This window comes from the organism of the source record quoted next, unplaced genomic scaffold (genome assembly GCF_019419815.1).
Source record: "Pyrus x bretschneideri cultivar Hongxiangsu unplaced genomic scaffold, Pyrus_bretschneideri_v1 Contig25, whole genome shotgun sequence".
In the NCBI taxonomy this organism is placed as follows: domain Eukaryota; kingdom Viridiplantae; phylum Streptophyta; class Magnoliopsida; order Rosales; family Rosaceae; genus Pyrus; species Pyrus x bretschneideri.
The window spans coordinates 5,036,687-5,052,644 of NW_025999557.1; the positions used below are offsets into that span (position 1 = coordinate 5,036,687).

Below are 15,958 nucleotides of genomic sequence, written 5' to 3' on the forward strand. Positions count from 1 at the left end.
AAGAGGAAGCGCTCTACACCAACAAAAGCAAAGGCACCTTCAAGCGGTACACTGGTAGTGGATCTAAAAAGGATGGAGAAAAGGTGCAAAGTCACTAAGGAAATGGAGGCTCTCGTTCTGGGGGAGCTTGGAAGAATCGCGGTAATAGTAAAAAGTTTAGTGGCAAGTGTTACAACTGCGGGAAGATGGGCCACATGGCGAAAGATTGTTGGACCAAGAAAGAGCCTGTTGAAAGTAATACTGCTACTTCCAGTTCGAAGGAGAATAGTGAAGATGGCTGGAATGCTGAAGCATTATTCGCTACAGATAGTTCGAAGAAGAATTAGCCCTCACGGTAACAACACCAGAACGCATGGACTACAAAAATGATTGGATCGTAGATTCGGGCTGCTCAAATCATATGACGGGTGATAAACAGAAGCTGCAAAATCTATCTGAATACAAGGGAGGTCGTGTAGTGGTGACAGCCGACAACTCAAGGTTACCGATAACTCACATCGGTAAGACAATAGTTAAGCCTCGATATAATTCTAACCAGGTGCCACTTCAAGATGTTTATCATGTCCCAGGAATGAAGAAAAATTTGCTATCTGTGGCTCAATTGACATCATCAGGCCACCATGTCTTGTTCGGTTCACGAGATGTGAAGGTGTATCGTGACCTCAAAATCTCAGAAACACCAACAATGGAGGGGCGACGATTGGAGTCAGTCTACGTAATGTCAGCAGAATCTGCATATGTAGACAGGACAAGGAAAAATGAGACATCAGATCTATGGCACATGCGGTCAGGTCACGTTAGCTATTCCAAGCTAAGTGTGATGGTGAAAAAGTCGATGCTTAAGGGGCTTCCTCAACTGGACGTGTGAACAGACACAGTATATGCAGGATGCCAGTATGGTAAAGCACACCAATTGCCATATGATGCGAGAATTATACGCGCACAAATTAAACCCTCGTTTGACAATTGTAGTAGAATGGATAAGTGAGGGATCGTTCTAGACCGGGGATTAGGAGGGCTTGCTAAAACCTTCTAAATTGACTTAAAAACATAAAAACACAATATAAAACACTATTTAATGCTCGAAGAAAGCAAAACTAAAAATAAGAAAGATTAAGACTAAGACTTCAACGAAATAGGGGGGAATTGGATTTGGACGAATTTAAACTAAAATGAATACTTGGAAACAAAACCAATTGTAAATATGGTATTTGACGGAAATGAATGGATGGGAAGCTAGCTAAGGGTTCTTTCTCTACACATGATATTTATGCATATGAATCAATTTCCAGTTATTCCTTCATTGAATTATGAATGACAATGCCCCAAATTAACCGTGACATCACTAGTTAACCCTTAGATTTTCCTTATATTATTGGATTGGATGGCATCATTCGACAACCCAAAACATTCTCAAAAGTTCCCTACATGTCATCATAATAGAGATACAATCGAAGATCATTAAGAATAATGAAAACCATAAGCATTGACAAAGCATTTGCAACTATGACATCATGTTACTCATGCTAAGAATTAAACTTAACGCGATCGTGACAAGCGACCTTTTACTACTTTCAAGTATAAGTTAGTAACGATTATGTGAAACCTCCTTAAACTTTAGCCACATATTTATGCATGCTAATTAAGTGTCGACCCTCAATCAACAAACACAAATAAGTTAATCATCAAATAGTTAAACCAATTGCATTCACGAATCAAGAGTTCATAACCGGAATTCATCAATTCATATCACATAAATAATCATGGTATTGAAATCACCCCTAGCCAAAAAGGGTTTAGTTCCTCATAACTTTGAAATCAAAGAAACGCGTAAACATTCCAACAACTCAAACGTGAATTGTATGAACGTTTAGGCCCTCTTATCTTCCTCGTTGTTGTAGCACAAGGTCTAAGGGATGTTGTTGGTGTGTTGAATGGATTGGGGGATTATGGAAATGGAAGAAATGGAGGAGAAAGGGAAGGGAGAATGTGTTTGTAATGTGTTGTGTATGAAAATGAGATGTCAATTGAATGAATGAATGCAAGGGTATTTATAGGAGTAGTGGAGGGAACATATGACTATGTCATTTGTAGGTGAAGTAGGTGGATGTTGTAGGTGAAGTAGGTGGATGTTGTAGGTGAGTAGGTGGATGTTGTAGGTGAAGTAGGTGGATGTTGTAGGTGAAGTAGGTGGATGTTGTAGGTGAGTAGGTGGATGTTGTAGGTGAAGTAGGTGGATGTTGTAGGTGAAGTAGGTGGATGTTGTAGGTGAGTAGGTGGATGTTGTAGGTGAAGTAGGTGGATGTTGTAGGTGAGTAGGTGGATATTGTAGGTGAAGTAGGTGGATGTTGTAGGTGAAGTAGGTGGATGTTGTAGGTGAGTAGGTGGATGTTGTAGGTGAAGTAGGTGGATGTTGTAGGTGAAGTAGGTGGATGTTGTATGTGAAGAAGGTGGATGTTGTAGGTGATTATGAGTGATAAGTGATAAGTGTATGATATGTTAAGTGATAAGTGAATGATTATGATAAGTGATAAATGAATGTATGATATGATAAGTGGTGAATGATAAATGATAAGTGGTGATGATATGTGATAAGTAATGAGTGGTGATGATAAGTATGGAGCATGTGAATTAACTAATGAAGGAAATGCATGTGCAATGACAATGTGTTAGAATGGATGTGTGTTATGCATGGCATGATTGGGATTAGGAAAGGTTTTAAATGTCCTAAAACTAAAGAGAACAAGGTTCCAACATTTTGGTCTTCAATTTCGTCCAACACTTTGGCTCCAAGCATAAGTTATCCATCCTTAGCCCAAAAGTGCTCCAAAAGTCTCCAAAATGCATCTTTTTGCTCCTTTAGCCCTTTGGACCTATAAACACACGAAAATAGCTTAAAGTACTAAAATAACTAAAGAAACATAACGTAAATGCACGAGAACAAGCCATTTAAGTCGCATGAATATGCTCCTATCACCATATGAGGAATCGAAGTTTAAAGCAAAAGAACCATTAGAGTTAGTTCACTCTGATGTGTTCGGACCAGTTAAGCAACCGTCCGTTGGTGGTATGCGGTACATGGTAACATTCATTGATGACTTCTCAAGGTATGTGTGGGTCTTCTTTATGAAAGAAAAATCTGACACATTCTCAAAGTTTAAAAAGTTCAGAGAGTCAGCCGAATGAGAAGTGGGAAAGAAGATCCGTTGCCTGCGCACAGATAACGGGGGAGAATATAGCTCAAGTGAGTTCTCTCAATACCTAAGGGAATGTCGAATACGTCATCAGTACACTTGTGCCAACACACCACAACAAAATAGTGTAGCTGAGAGAAAGAACCGGCATCTTGCAGAAGTCTGTCGAAGTATGCTACATGCAAAGAACGTACCGGGAAGGTTTTGGGCTGAAGCAATAAGGACTACAGCCTTTGTGATCAACAGACTTCCTCAACCAAGGTTAGGATTTGTTTCTCCCTTTGAGAATCTGTGGAACATGAAACCTACAGTTAGCTATTTTCGAGTATTTGGTTGTGTATGTTATGTATTTGTTCCTGATTATTTACGGAGCAAATTTGACAAGAAAGCTGTTAGATGTATCTTTGTGGGATACGACAGCCAGAGAAAGGGGTGGAAATGTTGTGATCCAACAAGTGGAAGGTACTACACTTCACGAGATGTGGTGTTTGATGAAGCGTCTTCTTGGTGGTCATCAGAGAAGGAGGTGCTACCAGACTCTAGAGAATTTGGAGAAAAGCTGCAACAGAAGATGGGGGAGCATACTATCCAACTCCAACCAAGTTCAGATGAATCAGGAGATCCAAATGACGATGATGTCGAACAGAGAGTGACTCAGAATCCTTGGCAAACTGGCATGTATCAACAACCAGACGAAGAAGGTGGGCCTAATGTACCGGAAGAATCAACTCCACAATCTCAACTCCGAAGGTCAACAAGAGTACGGAGACCAAATCCCAAATACGCCAATGCAGCCATAATTGAAGAAGCAACATAACCTGAGATGTTCGAAGAAGCATCACAGAGTTCTGAGTGGATGACAGTTATGAAAGAAGAGCTTGATGCACTTGAGCAAAATCAAACTTGGGATCTGGTACCAAAGCCAAGAGATGTCAAACCCATATCCTGTAAGTGGGTTTACAAGATAAAGCGTCGTCCAGATGGGTCAATCGAGAGGTACAAGGCACGACTAGTAGCTCGTGGTTTTTCTCAACAGTACGGACTAGACTATGATGAAACGTTTAGTCCAGTGGCAAAACTTACAACAGTACGAGTCCTACTTGCACTTGCAGCTAACAAAGATTGGAATCTATACCAAATGGATGTGAAGAATGCTTTCTTGCATGGAGAGTTAGATCGGGAGATCTACATGATGCAGCCAATGGGCTTTAAAAGTGAAGCTCATCCTGAGTACGTGTGCAAGTTAAGGAAAGCACTCTACGGTTTGAAACAAGCACCAAGAGCGTGGTACGGTAAGATTGCAGAGTTTCTAACACAAAGTGGTTATTCAGTAACACCTGCAGATTCCAGCTTGTTTGTCAAAACCAATGAAGGAAAGCTAGCTATCGTGCTAGTATATGTGGATGACTTGATCATAACCGGTGATGATGAGGCAGAAATTCTTCGGACGAAGGAGAATTTATCAGTCCGTTTCCAGATGAAGGAACTTGGCCAACTCAAGCACTTCCTTGGTCTAGAGATGGATCACACACAAGAAGGAATATTTCTCTGTCAGCAAAAATATTTCAAAGATTTATTGAAGAAGTTTGGAATGCTCGAATGCAAGCCAATTTTGACACCGATGGAACCAAACGCCAAAATGTGTGCACATGAAGGAAAAGATTTGGAAGATGCGACAATGTATCGACAATTGGTAGGTAGTCTGATCTACTTAACCTTGACTTGACCTGACATTTCTTATGCAGTTGGTGTGATGAGTCGATACATGCAAAATCCAAAGAAGCCTCATTTGGAAGCAGTTCGACGAATACTGAGATATGTGAAGAGTACAATTGACTATGGTCTTTTGTACAAGAAAGGTGAAGACTGCAAGTTAGTTGGTTACTGTGATGCTGACTATGCGGGAGATCATGACACCAGGAGATCAACAACTGGGTATGTGTTTAAGCTTGGTTCTGGAACCATCTCTTGGTGTAGCAAGAGACAGCCAACGATATCTTTGTCAACCACAGAAGCAGAGTATAGAGTAGCAGCAATGGCAGCTCAAGAGAATGCATGGCTGGTACAGTTGATGAGTGATCTACATCAACCAGTAGATTATCCAGTACCATTGTACTGTGATAACCAATCGGCCATTCGCTTGGCGGAAAATCCAATCTTTCATGCAAGAACTAAACATGTGGAAGTGCACCACCACTTTATCAGAGAAAAGGTTCTACAAGAAGAGATTGAGATGAGACAGGTCAAGACGAATGATCAAGTTGCGGACTTGTTCACAAAAAGTTTAAGTACAGGCAAGCTCGAAAATTTTCACTGTCTGCTCAGCACAGTGCAAAGAATGAGAGCTGACATTGAGAGGGAGTGTTGAGAATCAATGTTAGGTATGGTTGAGTGGAAAAAATTAGGTGCAATTAATGGGTTTTGTGTGGTAGCAAATAATCTTAGTTTAATTAAGTGTGTGGTGTAGCTTTCATTTGGTTTGCTATAAATACCCAAGTCCCCAAGCATTGTAAATCATCCAAGGAAAAACAAAGCCTAGAGCTAAATAAGAAAAGCTTTGCTAATTAGTTTGTTTTGTGAGCTTTCTTTAAGAGTGTGCTCTATTTTTCTTCTTCTTGGGATCATTAGAGTTATCTTGGATACTCTTCTTATTCAACAGCAAATTCCCTAATAAGCCAATTACGTGCCCGTGGATTGAGTGGAAATTTTTCTTACTGCATGCCGCAGTTTGGCGAAGCCGGTCAAGCTCCTCCCTCGACATTCTTGCGTTTCTGGGACGACATTCCTCGAAAACCAGGCACGTTCACAACAAGTTTGGTGCGTTATCCGGGAGAAGGTTACTATTACGTGAACTTGATCGACCTAAGCCTTGACAACAAATGACTTCGTATACCCCCAGTGTTGATTGTTGGCTCAAACAAAGTAGAAAGTAGTCTAAAACCAACAAATAATGTTGGCTACTTTTGTGGTCAAAATTGGTGATTGGCATGCTACATGTGTGAAACAAAACATGGATGCTCTTATGCCTAATTTGTGGTCAAAAATTGGATGCACTTATGCCTAATTCTTTTTTACTTGATGAGAGGCCTTTGGCCCATAAAAGAAGGTGTAGGCATAACTCAAAAAAATGAAGCACCAAGGAAGAAAGGAAGAAGAAAAATAGCAAGAAGCCATTCAGCATAGAGAAGAATTTTCTCAAATTGTCTTGCTTTGTATTTTTGGTTTTCTCTTCCTATTGTAAGTGAGAGAGTTTGGGTTATTCGGGTCTTTAGGAAATTGAGTGATAAACACTATTGTATGTTCTCATTGATTATAGTGGAATACTCCGTCGTCTCCAAACTGGATGTAGGCATTGCCGAACCAGTATAAATCTTGGTGTTCTTGTTGGTATTGTTTCATTTATCTTTTGTCAGTTATTGTGGCTTATTTTTCACTCACACTTGGTTGACGCTTCCGCACAACAAGTGGTATCAGAGCCTAGTGTTTCGACTAGGCGTTCTCGTGGGAGTGAAAAATTTGCTGGCGCTACAGTCCCGTGAATAGTGCCGAGTAGATGGCTGGAGATAAAGATGAATCTGTGAAGGGGAAGGAGTCAGCATCGTCTTCGTCGGCATCTACATCCAATAGACATCAAATTGCTACTACAAGGTTAGAGGTTGATAAATTCAATGGCTCTAATAATTTTGGTATGTGGCAATGTGAAGTTATGGATGTGTTGTATCAACAAGAGTTGGATATGGTTCTGGAAGATAAACCAGAAGATATTGATGACAAGCAGTGGACACGAATTAATCTTCATGCTTGTGCTGCTATTCGATCGTTTCTTGATAAGGAGTTGAAATACCCGTATATGAAGGAAACTTCTGCTAAGGAGTTATGGACAAAATTGGAGGAGAAGTATATGACCAAGAGCGCAGAAAATCGGCTCTTCTTGAAGAAGCGACTCTTCCGATTTCAGTATAGTCCAGGTATTTCTATGCATGAACACCTCAATGATTATAATAAAATACTTGCTGATTTAGCAAACCTTGATGTGAAAATTCCTGACGAGGATAAGGCACTATGTTTGTTAAATTCATTGCCTGATGATTATGATCATTTGACAACTACTTTGTTGTATGGAAAATCCGAGGTGAAACTTGATGAAGTGTCTGCGGCATTGGTGAATCATGAATGTCGAAAGAATGAACTAAAGACTCATAATTCACAAACCGAGGCACTTGTTGCAAGGGGTCGAATAGTGGAAAGAAAATATGTGAAGCGGGGAAAATCTCGTTCAAAGTCACGAGGGAAGTTTCCTGCTAAAGATGAATGTGCCTTTTGCCGCCAAAAGGGTCATTGGAAGAAAGACTGCCCCAAATTGAAGAACAAAGAGAAGGAGAAAGCGTGTTCTGAAGCAAATATTGCAAAATCTGGAGATGATGATTTCGAGTTTGCTTTGGCTAGTTCATCTGCTGATGGTCACTCCAAGGAGTGGATTTTGGATTCAGGTTGCACTTATCATATGTGTCCCATTCGAGAATGGTTTTCTAGCTTCGAGGAGCTGGATGGTGGAGTTGTTTTGATGGGTAATGATAATGCCTGCAAAACACGAGGGATAGGCAAAATCTGTTTGAAGATGCATGATGGAACAGTCAGAGAATTAAGTGATGTTCGGTATGTACCGGATATGAAGAAAAACCTTATCTCTATGGGAGCATTGGAATCCAAGGGTCTCAAGATCACCATGAAGGGTGGAGTTCTTAAAGCTGTGTACGGGGCACTGGTGGTGATGAAAGGTACAAGACGAAATAACTTGTATTTCTTGCAAGGAAGTACAGTTATTGGTGAAGCAGCTGTCACCGAAGCTGCTGACGCAGATAGCACAGACACCACGAGGTTATGGCATATGCGTCTTGGGCATGCTGGTGAAAAAGCGTTGCAAGGATTGGTGAAGCAAGGCTTGTTGAAAGGTGCAAAGGCATGCAAATTGGAATTCTGTGAGCATTGTGTGTTGGGTAAGCAAACTAGAGTAAAATTTGGCACTGCTATTCACCACACTAAAAGCATTCTTGATTATGTTCACACTGATGTTTGGGGACCTTCCAAGAATGCATCTTGGGGAGGTAGCCATTATTTTGTCTCCTTTGTTGATGACTTCTCAAGAAGAATATGAGTGTACACCATGAAGCGTAAAGATGAAGTCTTGAAGATATTCCTGAAGTGGAAAAAGATGATTGAAACGCAAAGCGGTCGAAAGATCAAGACTCTCAGATCAGACAATGGAGGTGAATATAAGTCTGATCCTTTCTTGAAAGTTTGTCAAGATGAGGGTATTGTGAGGCACTTCACGGTTAGGGAGACACCGCAACAGAATGGGGTGGCGGAGCGCATGAACCGTACTTTGCTTGAGAAAGTTCGGTGTATGTTGTCTAATGCTGGATTAGGCAAGGCGTTTTGGGCTGAGGCAATTACTTATGCAAGCCATCTCATTAATCGATTGCCAGCTGTTGCGAATGAGGGCAAAACGCCCATGGAGGTATGGTCTGGTAAACCTTGTACTGATTACAAGTTCTTACACATATTTGGTTGTCCTGCTTACTATCATGTCAGAGAAAGCAAGTTGGATCCAAGAGCAAAGAAAGCTCTATTTATGGGCTTTAGCACTGGCGTGAAAGGATACCGACTCTGGTGTCCAGATGAGAAGAAATTTGTTGTAAGCAGAGATGTGACCTTTGATGAGGCTGCTATGGTTAATCAGAACAAGCATGAAGGTGAAACTGAAACGACCGAGACCATGAGTAACTCAAAGCAGGTGGAGTTACTGAAGACTCCAGTTGTTCCAGTAAGGTCTGATAGTCCTACAGTTAATCATGATGATGAGGACGAGGATGATGAAGAGGAGGCACCTACCCAAGAGCCTCCACAGCAACAAGACTATATTGCAACCAGAAGATCGAGAAGGGAAATTCGAAAGCCTGCTCGATTTACTGATATTGTGGCATATGCACTTCCCGTTATTGAAGATGATATTCCATCCACCTACAAAGAAGCTGTCATGAGCTCAGAGTACGAGTTGTGGAAGAAATCTATGGATGAGGAGATGAAATCTCTTCATAAAAATAAGACTTGGAAGCTGGTTCAGTTACCAAAGGGGAAGAAAGAAATTGGTTGTAAATGGGTGTATGCCAAAAAGATGGAATCTTTGGGAAAAGACAATGTAAGATTCAAAGCCAGATTGGTAGCTAAAGGCTATGCTCAGAAAGAAGGCATTGACTACAATGAGGTATTTTCTCCTGTAGTAAAACATTCTTCTATTCGTATTCTGTTGGCTTTGGTTGTGCAGTTTGATCTTGAGTTGGCCCAACTTGATGTCAAGACTGCGTTCTTAAATGGTGATTTGGAGGAAGAGATTTATATGTCTCAGCCAGAAGGTTTTAAGGTTGCTGGAAAGGAAAATTGGGTTTGCAAATTGGAAAAATCATTGTATGGCTTGAAGCAGTCTCCAAGACAATGGTACAAGCAATTTGATCGATTTACGATCGGGCTTAAGTTGCTCAAGTTTAAGCACTGCTTAGACTTGATTGGCATTTGTAAAATTTGTTGATTGCCCCATGGGGGAGTGGGGGACGACTATTGGAAGTTCTACTTAGAGGGTTTGCGCCAAGGTGGAGATTGTTGATTGTTGGCTCAAACAAAGTAGAAAGTAGTCTAAAACCAACAAATAATGTTGGCTACTTTTGTGGTCAAAATTGGTGATTGGCATGCTACATGTGTGAAACAAAACATGGATGCTCTTATGCCTAATTTGTGGTCAAAAATTGGATGCACTTATGCCTAATTCTTTTTGACTTGATGAGAGGCCTTTGGCCTATAAAAGGAGGTGTAGGCATAACTCAAAAAAATGAAGCACCAAGGAAGAAAGGAAGAAGAAAAATAGCAAGAAGCCATTCGGCATAGAGAAGAATTTTCTCAAATTGTCTTGCTTTGTATTTTTGGTTTTCTCTTCCTATTGTAAGTGAGAGAGTTTGGGTTATTCGGGTCTTTGGGAAATTGAGTGATAAACACTATTGTATGTTCTCATTGATTATAGTGGAATACTCCGTCGTCTCCAAACTGGATGTAGGCATTGCCGAACCAGTATAAATCTTGGTGTTCTTGTTGGTATTGTTTCATTTATCTTTTGTTAGTTATTGTGGCTTATTTTTCACTCACACTTGGTTGACGCTTCCGCACAACACCCAGATGTTTTCGCTCACAGGGCGGCAGGCACCAGCGGAATCATCATAGACTCAGGCGATGACATATCGCTACTTAACAATGCTGCTTTCAACGCACTGAAAACAGCCTTAACAAACTACTTTCTTCAAAAGGGTTACGACTACCATGTGATTGCAGGTCAGCATAACCTTGAGCTGTGCTATTCGAGACCTGCCTCCGTGGGCTATCTCCAACTTCCTACACTCACCTTTGTTTTCAGTGATGGTTCGGGTCTTCAAGTTCCGGCTCGCAATGTGTTTATACTAGACGGGGACGCCAGAACCAAATACTTTTGCCTGGCAATGTACCGGAGCCCAGACCAAAGTTGTCTCATAGGAGCCTTCCAACAAAGAAATCAGCGTATCATATACGACAGCACAAACGGGAAGCTGCATTTTGGCACAGAACTTTGTCATATATCTAAGTGAGTTGAGTGTCTCATGCATGACACCATCAAGTTAATCGTTTTTAGAATAATATGCATTTAATTATCACCAAAACAACAATCAAGCAATATACCGTCAAACATAAGATCTCTCAATTACAAGCGAACAAAATACCAGTAGACCAGAGTATATCAAAAGACGTAGAAGATATCTCTTGAATTAGAACTTTTCCTACAACGTCTTAAAAGTTTTATTCAATAATTAAGATAGTATGAGATATTTCTTCATTTCAAGCCATACTTTCTTTGAAAAAGAAAATTGACCCTTTGATTCTGTTTTAATACAGCTAAATGCTTGTGGATTTGGAAGTTAAAGAAAGGGAGAAAAGAAGGGGAAAAACATTTTGCTAGATAATTAATTAAATTGACTTTTAACCTTTAAAGATTTTCTTTAGGCATTTTGCTAGATGTATAACTCCACCTGTGTAAGTTTATCTTACGTTATCGGTCTCAAGTTCGAATAAAAAAAAGAGGAGGGTGGTCGGCATGCGGCACTCCATTTTCACATCAATCCTTATGATTTTGCTAGATGAATTAATCAAACAAACAACCCCATAAATAGAAGCCGACTGATCATATAATAAGTGGCATGGCCAAACCAATAAGCCTTCTCTACATTTTATGTGCAATCTTGTTTTTTGAGTACGACTACTCTACTCTTGTACTTGGGAATAAAACCAAAGGCTTTACCGTGAGGCTGATCCACCGTGACTCTGCTGACCCGCCCTTCTACCCCGGCAACCTCACCCATGCTCAAACCATCGAACTACTCGTTTATCAAATCAAAGCTCGCGCGTTACTTTGTACAATTGGTTCTTCCAAAAGACAACATATCAGCAATAGTACCGTGAATCCAAAACCTTTTCGCCTGAAGACCGAATTTCAGATTCATGGTGTGATGATGGGCACGTTCCTTATTGATGTAGGCATAGGCAACTTCCCGACTAGAACCACAGAATTCATCTTAGCACAACATCACATGGATCTCCTTATCTAGCTAACGTGGGACATTCCAGCACCAGACACCCACCACTGCGTCTTATCGTCCTCACTTATCTTTACTTAGGTTTGCAAGTTGTGTTTGGTCAATGGTGACGCTTCAACTTTGGATTTTATGTCACTTTGGTATTTATACTTCTACTTTTCCAAAACCAACATATCCATAAATTTCAAAGCAAATGCGCAAGATTAGGCACACTGTCCTGACCTACTAGCATAACCTACGTCTTTGAAGTTACATAACTTGAACATGAGATGCTTTGTACATTTCTAATATCCCATTCGATCACTGCAAAAGGAGCCTAATACAAGTAAGTACAAGATGTTATATTTTTCAGAAACTAGCAAACAAAGGATCCAAACTACAACATCAAAACCTAAACACAAGATTAATAATAAACAATCCTTAATCACTATAATAGCATCTTAATTTTCTCAGGGACTGCATAGCAGTTGTTTTGCCGACTCTTGCAAAATGTTCTAACTTCTAATCCGAACCAATCTCAGTACGAACTCTTTTTATATACTCCTCATCTGATTTGAATGTCAAAGCTGTTTGAAGACGAAGGCAATGCGTGAATATGAGGAAAGAGAAGTCTTTGTCTAAATGTCACATTTTCTTGCCATTCTATCAGCTGTCCATCTTCGCGAAACGTCCTTTAATTCTCGTCCTACTTTCTGCTCGAACCTTCCGCGATTCGTATCTGATGTGCTTCTCATACCTGGTTTTTGTTTCCAAGCAACATAAATGTCAAGATGGTGGTCAGAAATGGAGGTGCATAAATAATTGAGTTAAGGTTATAGTTACACCACAACAACCACTAGATGGAAATAATGTACAGACAAGCCAACCATTGATGAAAGAACCTCATAACTTCCCCCAATTCTGAACTTTTCCATCGATCAATCAAAACGTCGGATGATCCCCCACAAAAGGTTCAACAAGTCTTCAAATACAAAAAGAAAAGGCCTCCATTACCAAATATAAATTTTGGAATGCCAATTACAACGCAATATTTGTGAGTTACCCAAATATCGTGTTGGTTCTAATTTCTTTTTCTTTCTGATACAACCATATTCTACTGGAGTGGGGGACCGTAGTGTTGGTGGCTGTTGGAACTTCTAGTTGTCAATATGAAGTGAGCACAAAACTTTACAAAATGCTTTAACCAACTCTAGAATCTAACCGGATAAACACTTGAGTTTCGACGATATTCTACTCTGAAGGGAGAAATACCACTAGACTGTCGTGTTAGTACCTATTAGTTCCAAACGTTTAGTTGTAAACATGAAGTGAGCATAAAAAGGATGTAAAATCTAAATCTTTCTTTACTGCAATCAAACATATCCCAAAACTTGACGAATCTCGTTGGCTAAAAACAATTTTCGCAATCGTCTAAAGGCAATTTCTAACCAAGAAGAGATACTTGCGGGAAAAGGGGATGATGTACCTCCTTGTTTTCTTCTTCTCCTTGTACCGCGAGAGAGCGGTCTCTCTGTTTTGACAATGTGGAACAACTTTTGGAAAAGCTGAAGAGGCTCCAGACTTCATTTCCCCTCCAGGACCCTCATTAGAACGACTTCCACTGCCATCGTTGTATGAATGTTTGTCAGGAACTACACAGCAGTCCTGAAGGTAGCTCCTTAGCATGGTTTTCGGGCACGAATCTTGATTTTCCGTCTTGCCGCAATCATTATACTGCGATTCACGGGCCTGCATGGAGGGAATACAATTAACTATTTTTCAACTGCAAACTAAAAGTACAACAGAATATAATAGGCTCACACCTCATAAGCAGGAAACGCAGTTGGCTCTGCATCATGTTCAAAACCTGTGAAGAAACGTCCTGGTTGCGGATTTTGTTCGGACGCGAGGGATTGGAATCCCTTAACATCCACATCTTCACCAAACAAGTTGGGTTCCGACTTGACAAGCACACGAAGCTGATTAAGTATCTCTTCCTTGTGCTGACCGCAAGCAGCATTGCGATTCTGGTTCAACAACAATATCCTGAACCATGTCAAAATTGCAGTAACGGATATATGGTTTCAATAGTCATACACCAACAAGAAATCCTAGTTCTAAAGGTATAGAAGAATTAATAAAAATTGTTAAAAATGCACAGACGTGAATTAGGCCAGTTAGCTTAAGTAGTGTGCCGAGTTGAATCCCCATTTTTTATAGAATATAGTAGTTTAGAATATCGTCTTATCGAAAGAAAAACAAAGGATAAGGAGGTTAAAATACAGACCTTAGGCAGAGGAGGAACTCCCATGGCCTGAAATTTGTAAGCCGGATTGTTAACAATCAAATCATCAAGACTAACAACAGAGGGAGTATCCCAAACTGGAAAGTCCGAAAACCCTTCTTCCAAATCCGAAAACCCATCAACCCCACCAACCCCACATCCCCAGAACCCACTACCTCCGCCGCCGCCGCCGCCGCCACCACCACCCTCATCACTCAAAAGCAGAGCCTTTTTATCCATATTCTCAAACCCAACAACAGCAAGCAGCTCACTCAAACAAGGACACCCAGAGAAGCCCTCCAGCGGCCTCCTATCGTGCACCGCCGTCGCAGCCGACGACGACGTAAGATTATGGCTTTCCCAGTCACAGTTCTGGCACAGAACAGAGCCCTCCGTCGTGCAAAAAATGGAGGCAGGGGATTTATCACATGCGTCGCAGAGCAGCGAGCGAGTGTGCTTTGTGAAAAGCTGATTGGCCGAGTGGACCTCGCGGTCGCAGGAGAAGCAGAGCTTGGCTGAGTCGGCTCTGCAGTACAGCAGCGCCATTGAAGTCCCACAGTAATCACAGACGCGCTTATGGGTCGCTTCAGATTCTTCATTTCTCGTCCCTCCATTCATTTCTCCCTCTGTAAATTATTCTGGCCTCTCGGTTTTCAGATTTCTGTATAAATCTCTGTTTTTTGTGTTCTTCCCTTTTATCTGAATTTTCTTCTTCTCTTTTTCTCGAAATTTTGAGACGTTGTCGTTACTTGGTGAAGAAGGAATATTAAATAGGGTTGTTAATTTGTGGCTGCTTTTCTGAGAGATTAACCAATTGGAAAGTGAAATTTCAACTTTGCTTAGCACTTAGCAGTTGCAGTAATTATATGACTGGTTTTTTCTCAGAATAAAAGTTGGATTTGAAAGTTGCCAGTTGGAGATATTTTTTTAGTGTGCCGGAGGACATGAAGTATCATAATACAATTCTTTTAAATTCTTTATCTTCAAGTTTCCAGCCGATAGCATTACCACACTTATGCATTGAGTCGTGTTTACGATACACTTAAAAAAATATAGAACAATTTGATACTTGATAGCAGAGGATGCAGGTAAAAGGTAAACTTTTGGGGATGAGCATTCTCTTCGAATATTCTTTATAAGAATTATAAGGATCCTTACATTCTAACTATTTATCGTATATCGTGCGATCAGTTTTCGTATTATTTATGTTTAATTTTCAATAATTAAATTCAAATAATTTCTAATATCACAATATACGATGAATAACTAAAATGTGAGAATTCCTAATTTCCTTACAATTTGGATTTTGATGGGATTCAAATCCAACTTTTGAGGGTGACGTCTCTCCTATTTATGTGGACTGTGAATAAAAGGGAATAATAAATAAATAAAAAAGCATAAGAATTAAGAGTTTCAAGTTTTGGGACCTTCGAGCTGAATGAGTCAATGTATGGAGAAATTTTTCCAAGTGACGGGAACACCATGACACGTGATGTTCTCTCACACATTAGGATTTAGTTTTTTATATTTATTGAAATATAAAATTGAAAGATATTCAAGATGTCAAATCCTAATGTGTGAGGGAACACCACGTGTCATGGTGTTCCCGTCACTTGGAAAAATTTCTCCAATGTCTGTCGACGGTCATAGTTTTGAAAAAGTTCCAAAAAGAACTAATAAAAAATTGAACTAAAATCATAAAATAATGAGTACATATGAACCTGGATCCTCTTTGTAAGAATTCAAAAGATTCTTCAATTCTGTTCGTTCATCGTACATCGTGTGATCAGAAATTATTTTAAATATTTTTATTTAAAATTAAACACAAATAG

General features: G+C 40.1%; 1 protein-coding gene across 2 annotated transcripts; it reads right to left on the bottom strand.

The window, feature by feature from the left end:
* Positions 1-12,180: 12,180 nt before the first annotated feature.
* On the bottom strand, positions 12,181-15,013 carry LOC125478507 (zinc finger protein CONSTANS-LIKE 13-like). 2 transcript variants are annotated; one of them, XM_048586692.1, is made up of 5 exons: positions 14,130-15,013; positions 13,666-13,869; positions 13,329-13,591; positions 12,745-12,824; positions 12,181-12,599 (listed from the first exon to the last, which is right to left on the bottom strand). In XM_048586692.1, exons 1-4 carry the CDS (start codon positions 14,742-14,744, stop codon positions 12,785-12,787), a joined length of 1,122 nt encoding a protein of 373 aa, XP_048442649.1. In that variant the 5' UTR covers positions 14,745-15,013; the 3' UTR covers positions 12,181-12,599; positions 12,745-12,784. The 2 variants fall into 2 exon arrangements, with proteins under 2 accessions (XP_048442649.1, XP_048442648.1); XM_048586691.1 differs by lacking the exon at positions 12,745-12,824 and having other exon boundaries at positions 14,130-14,996.
* Positions 15,014-15,958: the final 945 nt, after the last annotated feature.